The 16,244-nt window shown below is 43.8% G+C and overlaps 1 protein-coding gene across 1 annotated transcript in view; it reads right to left on the bottom strand.

Annotated features, from left to right (window-relative positions):
* Map3k15 (mitogen-activated protein kinase kinase kinase 15) overlaps window positions 1–16,244 on the bottom strand; it is a 160,257-nt gene that overhangs the window by 1,907 nt on the left and 142,106 nt on the right. The window contains exons 16-23 of the mRNA XM_055615731.1: window positions 10,545–10,702; window positions 7,032–7,215; window positions 6,144–6,309; window positions 5,506–5,680; window positions 4,371–4,556; window positions 3,683–3,788; window positions 2,225–2,438; window positions 21–133 (exon numbers count right to left, since the gene is read on the bottom strand). Coding sequence (XP_055471706.1) covers window positions 21–133; window positions 2,225–2,438; window positions 3,683–3,788; window positions 4,371–4,556; window positions 5,506–5,680; window positions 6,144–6,309; window positions 7,032–7,215; window positions 10,545–10,702 — 1,302 coding nt within the window. The remainder of the gene's footprint in view (window positions 1–20; window positions 134–2,224; window positions 2,439–3,682; window positions 3,789–4,370; window positions 4,557–5,505; window positions 5,681–6,143; window positions 6,310–7,031; window positions 7,216–10,544; window positions 10,703–16,244) is intronic.

Genomic DNA, 16,244 nt, shown 5'->3' with positions numbered 1-16,244 from the left:
GCAAAGGGAAAGTGACTTACCACTGGGTTTGTATTGTAACTGGAGGTGATGTAATTCTTGAGTTTTCTGTTCTAGAGTTAGCCGTAGAAGATTCTGGTACTCTCTCTCTCTTTGAACTAGGTGTTTCCAAAGTCTGTTTAAAAACAAAACAAAAACTCATTCATAAAAGTCTCCACATTTCAATTCAAACATTTGTTAAACATTAGCTATTAGAAAAAGGCATAATCCTAAGTCTGGGCCCACAAAGCCGAGCATGTGGGTTATGAGATAACGTTTTTGTCCAGTAGGCTTCAGCCTGTATAGGAGAACTGTTTCTTGACAGCAAAGACCCAATACTGAGAGTGTGGGTGTATTCTGCCATGGAGTTGATGTTCGTGTCCCTTAAATGATATATTAAGAGACCTTGAGAAGGGGAAATTAGTTCTTTGTTACCATTTGGGGAAATGTGAGAGTATCTAGCTATCTGTACACCAGAAGGCAGACCCTCAGACACTAAATCTGCCAGTACTTTGATCTCTGACTGCAATCTGCAGAGCTGTGAGAAATAAACATCATGATGATGATTATTTTTTAGAGTAGCCTCTGTGGACTAAGACAGTTTCATTTCAAAATGTATCAGGAACCAAAAGTAAGTTTCCTGTTGATCAGTAAAACTTGGCTAGAAGGACCATCTGATTATTACAACCAAGTCAGATGAAGTACCTGAATGGGCAGCCTTCTTTCTCCACTCCTTAAGAGCCAAGGCAAGAGAGTAGTATTTTGGTGAGAACAGGTGAGGAAGCATGCTGCTAGCACCGAGTACTCTAAGCACCCAGGACTGCCTGTAGAGCATTTATACCATAAAACAATTCTTAGGAAGTAAACATTTCTTTTCCATGCACAGTTTCTTGAAGCAAGTTACTCTCAGAGGTGGGCCATTACTCACTTTGTGACAGTCTTATTTATGGTCTCTCTTCCTGAGACATGAAAGGCAAATCTTGGTACAGTTAAGCTTCAGACTTCTGGATGTCCCCATGCTAGCTCATTAACACCAGGAGGGAACAGAGTAGCAAGTCAGAACCATGGCTAGCCTTTTTTGTTTGCTCATGTATTTAATAAACAAGATTAGTTTATTTTAACCACATAGCATGCCTTTCTTAAACTAGTTTATCTGTATTGGTGAACAAAGGACGGTAGGACTAAGCTTTAAATTATTGAAGTTCATTATTGATGTTGCCCTGAAAAGGCATAGCCGTAGTATATAAATGGATGAGAGCATTGTTTAGGGGTCATTTGGTAGCAAAGTGAAGTGAGAGAGGTGGGTGCTTCTACCACAGCAAGACCACAAGGAGCAAAATACTAGCATCCGACAAGCCAAAAACCCTTTGACCTCTGCTCTGCCCGCCTTCACTAAGCAGCTGGAGTCTCTGGTTAATGGGAATGATTCTCACGTCTATGCCAGGCCATGAATATAGGCAGGCTTGTGTTATTAACTAGTCACATTGGCATTGAGTTAGATGATTACAAATTTTCCTGTAAAGAAGCTACCAATTTTTACATTTGTCATCATTTCAAAACTCCTCAGTTTTGCCATCATGATAATTTAAATTTCAGGTCTTAAAAATTATCTAAATAAGATCAAACTTCTGAGTTTTTTTTTAATATCCATTTTTTTTTCATCCAAAGCACTGCCACAAGCAAAATAGTGGCACTAGGACTAAGCACCAGGTAGTTGATTGCAGCTGTGGAAGATTGTGTTGAAGAGCTTATTGATAATTGTGAATCTCCAGAGCAAAGGGAAATTATATTCACTAACAAGGTTGGAAAGTCAATCTACTAATGTCGGCCTAGGGATCCTAACAAATGACCTTCCAGGAAGGCTTAAGGATTACAGGACATCATCAGTGCCTTCAAAGTGCTATCCTCTTCCCTCCCCCAACTGCTTCTGTGGGGCAGACTCCAGCTGTCCTCTGCTGGGCCACATGCTACTCCAGAGGGGCTATCATGAAGGCAAAACTCAGATGGTGTTGCTTTTGATAAGGGAGAATTAATCTGTGACCCGTGACAAAGCACTGTATTGATTCCTGGCATCGAAGGAAAGGAAACCTTTGTCTTCTTTTTCTGCTGAAGTTGTAAAGGTTCCCTTGTCCCAGTTTATTGGCGAATATTTCTTTTCCCCCGGAGACCTGGATAGAGTTCTCAATAGTGACCAGAGGGCCTTGTACGAGGTGTGCGAGATCCTGACCTGTTGGTTTCTTGCCTGAGCTCGCTCAGTTGGAGACTTGGGTCCTGCTGGTGGGGCTGGCCCTCCTGGATAGCCATTAAGCCAGGCCCGGTGCCTCTGGGTGTCCCATGTATTTCTTGGCTGAGTAGGTCTACTAGGGGATGGTCCCCTTCCACTTCTGTGTCCTTGTCTCCCCCTTCCATCTCAGAGGCAGACTCAAAGTGGGCCTGGAGCTCTGAAAACACAGACCGAGGTACAGAATAGCATTCAACAGAGCAATTCAATACAGTCCTTGCTGTATGAGGGGACTACCGACAAAAGGGATGATTGGAATAGACCACAGTGTAAATATGGTCCTTCCCAGTTTACACGAGAAGAAACTGACAGTGAGGGATGTAAAGGCCAGTTAGCCATGAATGGCTTCAAACAGGCCAGTGCTCTGCTTGGTGCCTGTTCGAGGGAGCATTTGGGAGAGCAGACAGAAGTGTGACTAGGAAGGGCTCAGTGTGAAGAGAGGGCAACAATTCTAAAAGCCTGCCATCTTCAGCCAGAGCGTTATGCTTATGATAACATTTCCAAAAGGAAGCCTCAGACTGGGCTGGGAGCACATAGCTCAAAGGTACAGCATGTGCTTCAGAACACCTAAGAGCCTGAGTTTGTTCACCAGAATGAACATGCATGGGCATGTACACACATAAAGCAATATCGATAGGACAGCCATTGCAGAATGATTCTAAGAGAAGAAAAAGCCATGTTGATAAGCATGAGTGAGCATGTACACTGAGGAAGGTATGTGAGGTTGTAGAAGGATCCCTGCCTTCTAACACTGACTCCCTGTTAAGATCAAAAGTATAATCTTACTGTTACCTTCATGATGCCCAGGAGGTAAGTAAAGGGCACCATGAGATGTTGGCATCTCATGATGTATGGCATCATTTACTTAACTGCAAGGAAGTATGAAGTCAAAATGGAAACAGAAAAAGCAACAGCTGTTGGGCACTAGAATACTACTAGTCTTTTTGACAGCTTGAATCTGATCTTTCTGTTTTCACAATTTATTCATTATATATCATGATTGATGCTCCATCCCTCAACTCCTCCCAGTTCTACCTTCCCTCCCTCTTCCTATTCCCTTCCCCTAGTCCACTGAAAGAGGGAGTTCTCCTCCTTTGCCTTCTGCCCATAGCTTGTGAAGTCTCATCAGGACTGCCTGGATCCTCTTCCTCTTTGACCCTAAGGCCACATTGCCAGGGGCAAGTGATCAAAGAGCAGGCAACCGAGTTCATGACAGAGGCCTTATTCAGGGATCCACATGGAGACTGAGCTGCCCATGGGCTACATCTGAGCAGAGGGTCTACATCCCCTCCATGCGTAGTCCTTGGTTGGTACATCAGTCTCTGCAGGACCCAATGGGCTCTGATATTTTAGCTTTGTTTGTCTCCTTGTGGGGCGCTCCTGTCCCCTTCATGAGGCTCTTACCAGGGATGAGAATGGTAACTGCAGCCTGCACAGCTCTGCGAATGATGTTGTCCATTGCAAACATCCAGTGGGGACTAATTAAGTGGTTCTTCAGAATTCTTTTGACCTAAAAAAAAAAAACCCTCAAAAATCAGTATGTCTATTCTGTTGAGCTTTTATGAAACACTAATTGTGATGGTTCTATTCCCTCTGAGATGAACTGTTATGCTGCTCTGGTTTCTGTTTGGTTCATTCTTCTGAATGAATCTCTGTAGGCGGAACCTAAGTCACAATGGATTCTAAATGATGACTATCACAATGGGATCAATGTCATTGGGCCTCTTGGTTGTTTATTTAAGGAGCATTTATTGAATATCGATGACATGACAGGCTGTATTGGGAGCATGTGACAAGACAAACCTGACCTGGCTTTGGTATTTGAGGAACACACATCTGGGCAGGCACAAAAGCATATGCACTGTGCTGGCAAATGCTATCTCCCCATACATATACCTGCTCTCTGGTCAAATGCAGTTGGCCCACTTCACAAAGTGATGCTTTCTCTACTATGTGCCTAATGTTTTTCAAAGAGCTGCTGAGATATGAGATTTGGGTTGTGAACAAATGAGAAGGAATGGGCGCAACAGAAGAACAGGGTAAGTTAACTGTGGTTTGGCTATCATGTTCTCCAGGGCCCCAGAGCACTTACAGCATCCTGGAATCCAAACAGAATCAGGTGAATCTGGCTGATGGATGAACTGTCAAAGTCCAGGTCCAACTTTAGTTTTGATATTGTGGCTGCCATCACCCTGTGCTCTGGGGAGCGGATGAAGTCCCTTAGGATTCCGATTATCTGTTTGATGTGGCCAACTGAGAGAAGCAACTCTTCTGAATTCTAACAAGTGACATACATATACATAAATCATTTTAATTTGAGTCAGAGGGGAGTAATTTCCAAATGCATCATGGGAAAGTAGATACTTCATTTGCTAATGGAATGTGGGTACTTCTGTGTAAAGGTCTCTTTCTGAATTCCATTCATAACCTTCCTGTCAGTCTTGGGGGAGCCTCTCTGGTAGGTGGTAGACAAAACCTCAGTACTAAGCCAGCTGGGAATGGTTCTGTTTTCCTGTTTGACCACTCTACAGGGGACTTGGAAGGTAGCATTCATAGCAGGGCAATGTCCTCTCTTCAAAGTACCTTCCCATCCATAATAAGAGGAGAGATATTACTTTGATACTACTGTGACCTAGTTAAAGCTTTGTTTTCTTCCATAACCATTCTCCCTACAGTGGCTGTTCTAGGACAGTGGTTCTCAACCTTCCTAATTCTGCAACCCTTTAATATAGTTTCTCATGTAGAGAGCCCCCAACCTTAAGATTATTTTCGTTGCTACTTCATAACTGTAATTTTATTGTTGCATTATGAATCATAAGGCAAATATCTGATATTCAGGAGATCTGATATGTGGCTCCAAAAGGGTCGTGACTCACAGATTGAGAATCATTGCTTCAGGGTGATTTATATTCTATGAGAGAAGAGGCCAAGGGAACGCTAAGCCTCCCAGGGCTTTCAGATGCCACCTGGCTTGTTTACCACCAGGGAGCAGCACCAGCCTACCAATGCCCTGAAGCACTGCAGTGGGCTGAAAATTCACCTTTCAGGACCATTTTTCTTTGTGTTTTCTTTTGTCAGGAAAGGAAGGGGTGTCAGGAAATAAGTATAGAAATCATTAAAACTATGAGAATGTGCCAGGGCACAGGACATTCTGTTGTTGCTGTTTCCACCTGTTGGAGACCTGGATTAGGCAGAGCAGGCAATTGGATGCCGTTCTTGGCCTGTACCTGGACCACACACTCCTGCAAATTGGAAGCCACTTGGTCCTGTTCCTCCCAGAGGATTCTGTACAGGATGGCTCTGCACTCACTGTTCTTGAACAATAGAAAGAGACCAGTGTCCTTCTCCTCTGGGGATATGGCTGTGCTTCGGTCATCTATGGCTGAGCTTTCATCTGGGACACTGCGGAGAAACATTCAAAAATTCCTATATCTGGGAAGGGTAGCATGTTCTGCCCTGGAGACTCCAGGAAAGGAACTTGTAGAAAAAGGCTGGTGGGAAAAATGTATGGTATCCCCGCTCCCCTTCTTGACTCCCTCCATGGTATCTTGGGGGAGGGAAACAAAGAGAAAAGGGGCCAAAAGGAAGGGTAAAGGGAAAGGAAGAGAAGAGAGGACAGGGAGGCAGAGAGGGTGAGGGGAAGAGGAAACAAGAAAGGGGAAGTGTGGAGGGGAAGAGAGGAAGAATAGGTACAACCAGAGAAGAGTAAAGGACAGAAAAGTGACACTGGGTGAAGAAGTACCTCCTTGGCCACCCTGCTCCTCTGCAAAAACCCTTTCTGTGACCAAGCAGGTATTCTACTACTGAGGAACAACCAGCACCCTGCAGAAGACCACCACTGAGGGACAAGGGACACTGATAGTACCTGAGAAGCTGGCTGAGCTGATGCTTGGGCACCTGGACCTTCTCAAAGAATGCATCTGGCTGGGCATGCGAGTCTGGGGAGACGGAGCCATGCTCACTGCTGCTGCTGCCCATAAGCTCACCTGATGAGGGCAGGGCCAGAGCGCCAGTGTCACTCCGGACACCCTCTGTGGAGAAACAGCCAGAGAGCGGCCAGGCTCCCACACAAGGGCTTGCTAATCATGGACTGCTCTGCTGGTACAATCTCTAAAGGAAGGATCTTAGTGAAAATATAAGTTTGGGGTGGACCTCACAACAAGGCTAGGCTTTCTGTAGCAATTTGGTGAGCCACATTGCCATAGCCTCTGACCCATCCATCCAATGAAAAGAGGACAAACTATTTTCTTTTTAGAGACCAGTCTTAGTTCATGGACAGGGCTTAACTACATGTAAAAGTGTCATGTAGGATTTTGTAGCCTACAGGACAGCATCTACAGGCAGACTTCCCCAATGTGCCCTTTAAGCAAGGTCAGTATCAATACATGATGACCGGCCAGACTTCAAAAATGAAGCACCAGGCTCTATATGTGGGAAAGGTACAAAACCCCAAATGGGGGACCTTTTGCCTTCCTTTTCTTCACATTCCTCAAAAAAGTACTTTAAATACAAAAAGGACATTACAGTGATCCATAAGGCTTCCTGTGTTTGTCAGGAAGTATAGATGGACAATTGGCTAAGTTTGTATACTCTTCAAACCTCCAGGACTCTTACTGTTCTTCACATAAATATGCCCAGCATATTTATGTGGTATTTATGTGGAAGCTTGGTATTCCAGGGATCCAATTTCTTTCTCTGAGCATGAGATAAGCTAAAGCCCAGGGTTTCCCCCATCTGTCAAGGTAGGCCTTACCTGAAGGCTTGAGAGCAATTCTGTTCTTCTTGCCTTTGTTCACCTGCCTTAAGAACCGTTCTTGAAGCAGATCAGCAGCAGTGACCCGTTTGTTCGGGTCAGGCTCAAAGCAAGATAAGATGAAGGCTCTGGCCTCAGCTGAAAGGGTTTCTGGAATTTCAGGATGGATCTTAAACATCCCTACCTGCATTGAAGGGACAGTTAACAATGTCAGCCTTGGGTGACTTCAGGTGCAAGGAATTTCAATAGAAGCTGTCATCTCATGATGTCATCTCGGTGACATTTATGCCCCTTTGCTACATCATGTTTCTACTCCTCCCAGCTACAGATGGAGTCTACTTCCCCTTCCCTGAAGTTTTAATGAGTTCCTTGTCACTTATACCAGGAAATTGTTGGGGAAGCAATATTGTGAGGATTTCAGGACCTAGGCCTAAAAAGAGCTTGGTAGACTTTGCTCTTGGGAGTCTGGATACCTCCATAAGATGAGAAGGGAGCCAGGATTAGACAGCCATGTGAGAAGAGTGGCTGATCCCTCCCTACTGTTCCCTCAGCCATGCAGGAGAGCCCTGTCAGAAGATCCTGGCCCAGCATAGGCCACCAGTTGGATGCACCATGAGTAAACCCAGGGAAGAACACCAAAAGACCAATAGCCAACTCAGAACTGTGAGGGACAACTTTGTTTTACGCTTCTAGAGTAGTGGTTCTCAACCTTCCTAATGCTGTGCTCCTTTCACACAGTTCCTCAGGTTGTGGTGACTCCCAACCATAAAGTTATTGTCATTGCTACTTTATGCTGTCATTTTGCTACTGTCATCAATCATAATGTAAATACCTGATATACAGGATATCTAATATGGGATCCCTATGCAGGTAAGGACCCATAGGTTGAGAATTGCTGCTGTAGAGGGTGGTCATTTCCGGGTAGGAAAGCCTCCAGCTGAGAATATTCGAAGGTTTCAGAGACTGGTACTATCTTCCCAGAGAAAGACTTTAAAAGAAGCTGGACACAGTGGCACACATCTGTAATCTCAGCACTCAGGGAAGCAGAGGCAGGTGGATGAATGTGAATTCAAGGACAGTCTGGTATACAAAGCAAATCCAGGATAGCCAAGGCTACGCAGATAAACTCTGTCTCAAAAAACCAAACCAAACCAAACCAAACAAACAAAAATATGGGGGAGGGGGAGAAACAAACAAATAAACAAACAACTCCAAGAGACACATTGCTCTCCCTATCTCACTACACCTACTTTACTCTACCCATTAGGGTATTGAAGGAGATGCTGAGACTCATAGCCAAACTTTGGGCAGAGTGCAGGGAATCTTATGGAAGAAGCGGGAGACAGACCTGGAGGGGACAAGAGCTCCACAAGGGGACCAACAGAACAAAAAAAATCTGGGTCCATGGAGGCCTGCAGAGACAGATACTCCAACTAAGGACCATGCATAGAGAGGACCTAGACCCCTGCTCAGATGAATCCCTTAGGCTGCTCAGTCTCCAAGTGGGTTCCCTAGTAATAGGAACAGAGGCTGTCTCTGACATGAACTCAGTGGCTGGCTCTTTGATCACCTCCTCCTGAGGGGGGTGTAGCCTTACCAGGCCACAGAGGAAGACAATGCAGCCAGCCCTGATGAGACCTGATAGGCTAGGGTCAGAAGGAAGAGGAGGAGGGCATCTCCTATTAGTGGACTAGGGAAGGAGCCTGGGAGGAGAAGAGGGAGGTTGGGTGGGACTGGGAGGAGATGAAGAAGGAGGCTATAGTAGGGATACAAAGTCAATAAATTGTAATATAAGTAAGTAAATAAATAAGTAAATAAGTAAAATTTAAACAAACAAAAAAACAAAATCGGGGGAGGGGGCGACAAAACAACTCTAACAGACATACAGTTCTCCATATCTCTTTTACCTCTGTAGCCCAGATTCTTAGCCTCTAGCTCCAAGACACAAGCAAGCACAGCCTGAGGATGCCACTTTATAGATAAGCAAATTGTCCATCTTACAGATAAGATGTCCTTCCCAACTGGCTAAGGCGCTGGCTGAGGGAGGAATAAGTGCTTTACAATTATGACTTGCAAGATCAAGGTAGCTTCAGTTCTTCCTGACCTGCTAAGGGAGGGCCCTGTGACCTATAGTGGAGCAAGAGTCAGTCTCCATATGTCATGTTCCATCATCATGTCATAGGAATCTTCTGTGAAGAATCCTGTAAAACGACTTCCTACATAATTGTTCTCATTAGAGCCTGCTTTCTAGCCTTTTAAGGAGCTGTCATCCAAACTCCCACTGCCTGCCTATGCCTTTCTCCCAAGTCCACTGTTCAACCCAGAGATAAAAGCCATTCTGTCTTTCATATCTGTGCTCACTGCCCACTCCTTGGTTGTCCTGGAGGCTGGTTTTGACTCTTGCTCTACTCTGAGCTTTGAAATGGCAGAGCCTTCTGATTTTATCTCTGCAAAGCCTTTGACCAAGCGACATGTTCCATTCTCAGGGTACCACTCCTCATAGCTTGAAAAACAAACAAACAAACAAACAAACAAACAAACAAACGAACAGCCACAAGAGTCATGAGGATATTAGATGCTGCATAGAATCCAATCAGGAGGATTTGAAATGCAGGGCGTTATTTGTAGCACCCCTCACCTGAGCAATGGAGTGCCCACCAGCATCAGAATACATGAAGATTAAAAACTCAGGACCTGAGTCTAAAGTGGGAAGAGGCAGTTCTTCTCTGGCTCTTAAAATGAAAAAGGCCAAGCAGGTAGCACCTGGCATCTTGCAAGTGCATGGCTGGGGGTGGGTGTAAGAAAGGGTCTCATGTGTCCCAGGCTGGCCTCAAACATGGCATGTAGCTGAGGATAGCTTTGAACTACTGGTATTCCTACCTCTAATGCTGGGATTACAGGAGTAATACGTGCCCAGCCTATGTGAATCACTAAAAGTGTTTTCACCATTTTTTTGCAGTAAAAACTGACCCCCCCCCAAAAAAAAAGCCAATACATTTCCAAAGAGTTTGTGTAGCTTATTAGCTCAACAGAAGCAGGAGACAGGAAGAGTACTAGGAAAGTTACTTTTACCCTGTGATGAATTGGGTAAGTTACTTTTACCCTGATGAATCAGCTCATGGCTATCAGCTATGCTTTCTGAGCAAAGTTCAACAGCCCAGAAAGTACACAGAATGGTTCCTTAGCACCAGATGCTCTAGATTCTAAGACCTGTGGTGGAAGCTGAGATATGGTCTTCAATGATGCCAAATTGATCCTTTAGAGTCATTGATGTGCTGAGGGGAAGTAGTTTCTGTCTTTCAGCCCTTACATTCAGGGTTCTCTTGGGACTAAAAGGTCAGAAGACTTTTGATTTTATATCTTGGCCTTGGAACGGTCTAGGAAGCTGACTCAAGGCAGGCAAGCTGTGAGAACCTTCTGCCAGGGCCAGATGCCAGTGACAAAATCCTGTGTTTCACATCTGGGGAGTTTTTCACCATCATTCAAACCACCTAAATGAACAAATTATTTTACCTTAAACATGGCTGCTTGTGGCTCACCAAGCTCATGGAACGGAGGCCTGCTGGTTGCCATCTCAATGATGGTACAGCCCAAGGACCAGATATCAGCTGGAGCACCATACCCTCGAGGTCCTTGATCAATAATCTCAGGTGCCATGTACTGAAGAGTCCCTATGTAAAAAAAACAAGTGAACAAAGACTTGGGGGCACCATATTGCTTAATATACATTTATAAGTCTATGGATTTAACTGCTTCAGCAATGGTAGATGGGGCTTTTTGATAAAACATTTGGTTTTTTGTTTGTTTGTTTTTTGCCAGTGACATGAAATATGCTTTCCTTTAACATGATTCAGATTGAAAGAGGATTATTTAGTCCCTCAAAAAGACAACTTAGCACAACTCAACATGCTAATGCATGCCAAGAACAGGGAAACTGGAATAGGAGAAATGAACTAATCAGAAAGAGTTAACATGGTAGAGAAGAGAGCACAATGGTGGTGGTTTTGGTGGGAATAGTGACTGTAAAATGCAGTGTTAGACAGAGAGTTGGCTCAGTTATTAAAGGCTTGGTTCCCAACCAAAATGCAGTGCTATAAAAGAGGTACCTACTGATAGTTACTCTCCAGCAATGAAATGAGCCAATTCAAGCCAAATTAAAGTATGTAAAGGCAGGTTTATTGGGGGCAGCTCTCAGGTGGTTTCACTGATCTCACAGGAGGGGGTCAGGGAAGCCTGCAGACAGAAAAGCAAGGTGCAAGGGCAGAGAGAAAGCACACATGCAGAGAGAGTAGAGAGAGATGGAGAAAGGAGAAGAGAAGAGGGAGAAGAGAAAGAGCATGTGCAAAGTAAGAAAGAGAGAAGGAAAAAAGAGAGAGCATGCTAAAATGTCTGGTTTATGTAGTGAAGAGGAAGCCCAGCTCCTGGGCTGAAGTTCAGTGTAGAGGGTAGGGAGGGCTATGCTGGAAGAACCTGGAGGCCAAGTTCACTTTGCTATATTAAATAGCCACCTCAGCCACTTGTCCCAGGTCTGAATCCCAGCACCTACAAGGAGACACATGTGGATGAATAAATGCTTGATTAGACTTTGTCTGAATCAGGGCAATTATCAATGTGTCATTTTTTTCTCTGACAAGCAAATGCCAAGACAAGAGCATCCATCTGTACAGGGCGCGTTGAGGGGTGGGGAGGGGAGCGTGCGTGGTGGCAAGAATCAGGTAGGAGGTATCACAAAAGCCACTGCTGGAAGAGAGCTACCAGGGAGCTCCTGGTCAGAATTTGCATACTGGCTGAGTTCTACCTTTGCCAGAATCAGCTATTAATAAGAAGCAGCCTGGGTAAAGCATGACCTACATCATCCAAAAGGACAGCAGCTGATACTGTCATTGAAGTAAGTTTTGCTGTAAAGATCAAGGAGGTAGACAAAAGGACAAAGGAAATCAAGGCAAAGGGAAAAGCTTTAGCAAAGCTCAAGTATGGAATCCAGGGTATATCCAACTCATGGTTGGTCTGGGGCAAGATGACAAAAAAGTGGCTAGCCTTTCTGAAGGCTGACTTTGGACTTAGTCCTGTGGGGCATGAGCCACCAGAGCTTGCCACAGGGAAACTGATAGCTGGCTATGGCAGCAGGTATGTGAAAGGACTATTGAAGGGAATGACATAGGGTGAGGGGAAGGTTGGAGAGGCCATTAAAGGGTTTGGGAAATAAAATCTTTTTTTTTCCCTTAAATCTGGCATGAGAGAAGAAAGTGGAATGTGAACATGACATCAGGAGATACTATGGACTGGCAAAAAGGCTTAGAATAAAACAGAAAGCTTAGAGATGACCTTAGCCAAAGCATGACTGATGTCCAGAGCAATGAAAGGGTTTGTCTAACAAGTAAAAAGGGTTTCCTGAGTTTTTAATCAGTGCAGCTACTACATTCTTGAAAAGCCAATATCATGTTACCATTTCCATTTCCTATAAAATATCAATTAATTAATGGAGACAATACCTTACTCTGTAGCTCAGACCAGTCTGGATCTCACTATGTAGTCCAGGTTAACATGGAACTCTCCTTGATTTTCCTGGGTTAACCTCCAGAGTATTGGGTTCACAGGAACTATGACCGGCATCACCATTTATCCAGTGTCTTCCTACATAGTCCAGACTAGCCTAGAAGTCACTATATAGTCCAGGCTGATGTTAAACTCATGTTGATTCTTCATCCTCACCTGTCCAAGCCTCTGAAGACTCTAGGACAGCTGTGACCAACAGACTGTTCTGCAATAATGGGACTGTATTCTGTGCAGTCTGACATAGTATCCATTAGCTATATATGATGATGTTGTTGAAATGTAGTTAGTGAGACCAAAAATAAATTAACTTTTATATTAAAATTAGTTTCAAACAATTTGAAGTTATATATTAGTCAGTATTGGTGAAGACAAACAGGTCAGTGGGGCACAAATAAAGCTTAGGGTTCCAGAGCCAAAATGAAGGGGGAAACTCTACAGTCAGTTGCAAAGCTGGTCAAGATGAAGGCTCATCTCATGTGTACTTGCCCATGTAAGAAAATACCAGTGCCCCAGGAAGGAAACTGTTGGTGTTGTAATATCCCCTACAGGCTGTTGTTGCTGTGACTAATACAGGGAGTGGTGTTGGCAGGGGATGCTTCTTCTAAGGATCTATAAGTACAGAATGATTTAATAGTGTACTGTTTATTAAGCTCTCATCTTGTTCTGATCTGTGATGCTGGAGATGATACTCCCATTCCTCTTTGCCTGCAGCTTCCTACTAGGTTCTGCAACTAGAAGGGTGGAGCAGGACTTACTCTTCCCTGTATGCTTGTTGTTCTTGTGAGCAGGCTTTGATGTTGACTCTAATATCCAGGGTTTGGTTGTTTTGGTTTTTTGTTTTTCTTTTTGGTCACTCTACACTTCCAGAAGCAGCTTTTGGCCCCTCAGAGGTACTTAGGCCAGCCTAGGTAACAAGTTTTGATTCTACCTTACCATCTGTGCAATCACATTCTTATGAAGGTCTCCTAATGTCTCCTTTCTGCCTTTTCAGTTTCAGTACTCAGAAAATGTTCTATGAAAACAACTGGGATGATTTATATTTTCCGACCTGGACCACAGCTCACATACTCAAGAGGCATATATATCTTATATGATATATATTCATTGTTCATAGTGATTGGCTTCATAGAGAAACAATCATACAATTATTTCATATACTTTGGGCATATTCATACCCTTTTCTCCTTCCTCTTCCTATTTCCATTTCTTTCCCCACGTAGTCTGTAATGTTTAGATCTGATTTATGAATCTATATAGGATAAGGATCCGCAAACATAAGAAAATACACACTTCTGTCGAATCTGACTTATTTTGTGTATAAGGTGATCTCTTGTTGTGGATATAAACATGCTTTTGTTTTGGTCCCAGGTGTGGGATGTGGGACTGATTCAGATGTCCACAGCAGTAGACTATTTGCCTCATGCAGGCTCTGAGAGGAGCTATTTGCCAGCTGCAGAGAGTTTAAATCTGAGCACTCTGCAGAGAGAATAAAAGCCAGAGCCCAGAGAATGGAGACTGGAGAAAGAATGAGGCTGCTCCTGCCTTTTCCTTGCTGCTCTTGGTTGCTGTTGTGAGACAAGAAGTTGGAGATCTCCTGAAATGAAATTGGACTGGCTCCAAGAAACCCTGTGACCCTAACCAGCAGGAAGCAGCTAGGAGAACTGCACCGCTCTCCTACTAACTCTTTTTAAAACTAACACCTACAATCTCTAGTTTCATCTATTTTCCTACAAAGATATAATTTCATTCTTTATGTACAAAGGTGTTTTTAAAAGAGGAAAACACACATATAGGTAACATTATACAGACTGAGCAGGAATATATATATATATATATATATATATACATATATGCATGTAACAGTAATTAATGGAAACAAAACCAGGAATTTGAAAGACAGCAAGGAGAGGGGTAGATGGGAGGATTTGGAGGGAAGTAAAGGAAGAAGGAATGGTATTATTATAATCTCAAAAATAAAATAATTTGTAAAAAAAACATAAAAATCAATTTACATTATGAAGAGCTCAAATACAGTACTAAACCAAACAGTGATGGTTAACTGTCCCTAATCAAATAATTGTCTAATTTAAACCTACTTACGTAATCTACTTAAGCTAAATGTAGAATTTTTTTCTACATGAGACCATAGTGAATATCAACCATTCTAAAGGTAAGGACCAGTAAGGACATCCATACTATCTGTTGCTATGTAATAAATTACCCCCAAATTTAGCAGCTTTAAACAATGTATTGGTATATGGGTTGTAGCTCATCAGTAACCTGTTCGCTTACCATATGCAAGGCTCTGGGCTCTATCCTTAACATAACCAAAAAAGTCATTGGGATCTCACACAAGATTAAGGGTTAGGGACCCAGAAGCAGCCAACCGAGCAGGTAGGCAATCTCTTATGAGACTGTAGTCCAGGTAAGGGTTGGTGCTGCACAATTTAAATGTTAGACTAAACCTGCTAGGTCCACTTTGAAGCTCCCTCATTCAGACTGGGATGAGTAGAAAGCTTCCTAACTCATCACACAGCATCTCCCAGAGGACTGCTCAGGATATGGTTTCTGCCAGTGAGAATCATCTGAGAGAACAAAGTGGACACTTTGCTACCACCATCACTTCTGACTTTTCCATTCACTGGAAGTGAGTCACTATACCCAATCCACACGCAAGTATGCTGGAGGCTGGTCCCCATATCTGATCAGTATTTGATGGCCTGTAATTTCCATGGAGTACTATGCGTATGACTTCCATAATTCTGTAAGATTGGGCAAAGGAGGTGCCATCTATTGTTATTACACATTTTACACAGGAGAGGACTGAAGTTCAGAGAAACGAAAGGGGTTGTTGAAGCTGGAACCCAAGTCTTCTCTGAGTTCAGAACCTGACATCAATGAATTATATAACAGTTTAAGAAGTACTGCTGAAGAAAAAGCTGCCTAAAAAAGGATGGATCACACAGGGCTTCAAAGACACAACATTCCCTCATTCCCACATACCAGGAGAATGGAGAGCAATGGTAGAAACCTGGGAGCTCCATTTGATTCACTACTGTATTCACAGGTAAGCATCTGCTTACAAGAAACAGCAGACAGAAAGATAGGGAACCACACGAGTACTTCAGATAAAGGAAAATCACAAGTGTTACGTGTGTAGGGGTGGGTGTGTGTCAGTTCTACGAAAGGCTGGGCTCTGAAGAAAACCAGTGAAGATGGTATTGCGGTGCATATGAACACATATTGGAAAATTGCTTTGTCCTGCACCTGGCTCTATTTGGGGCCTCACAGCCTCTATTAGCTTTTCTCTAGGAGGTACTCCATATCACTTGTCTCAGTCCTCAGATACTTGCTCTAGGTGGTGGTATAGAATTCACAACATAGAGGGGATCCGAGATGGCAGCGGTGGGAGGACACTCGTTCCGACCAGCAGCACAGCAGGATCTGCACAGTGATCAGCAGACAGAACTCTAGGTCCTAAAACACCAGCGACCTGTGTTTCCCAGGTGAGAGGATACCGCACAGTGGGGGATTCAATCAGCTTCAACTCACCCAGCTAAACCAAAAAAGAGATCCCGCTTTCAACAGGCACTTGGTCACCAGCCCAGAGCCAAACACCAGCTCCTCTGATCACTGTCCCAGACTGAATTGTGGGCC

The sequence above is a fragment of the Psammomys obesus genome, unplaced genomic scaffold (genome assembly GCF_907164565.1).
Source record: "Psammomys obesus unplaced genomic scaffold, mPsaObe1.curated_primary_1811, whole genome shotgun sequence".
Taxonomy (NCBI): domain Eukaryota; kingdom Metazoa; phylum Chordata; class Mammalia; order Rodentia; family Muridae; genus Psammomys; species Psammomys obesus.
The sequence above is the reverse complement of the archived record's forward strand: the minus strand, read 5'-3'. Positions and strand labels throughout refer to the sequence as shown.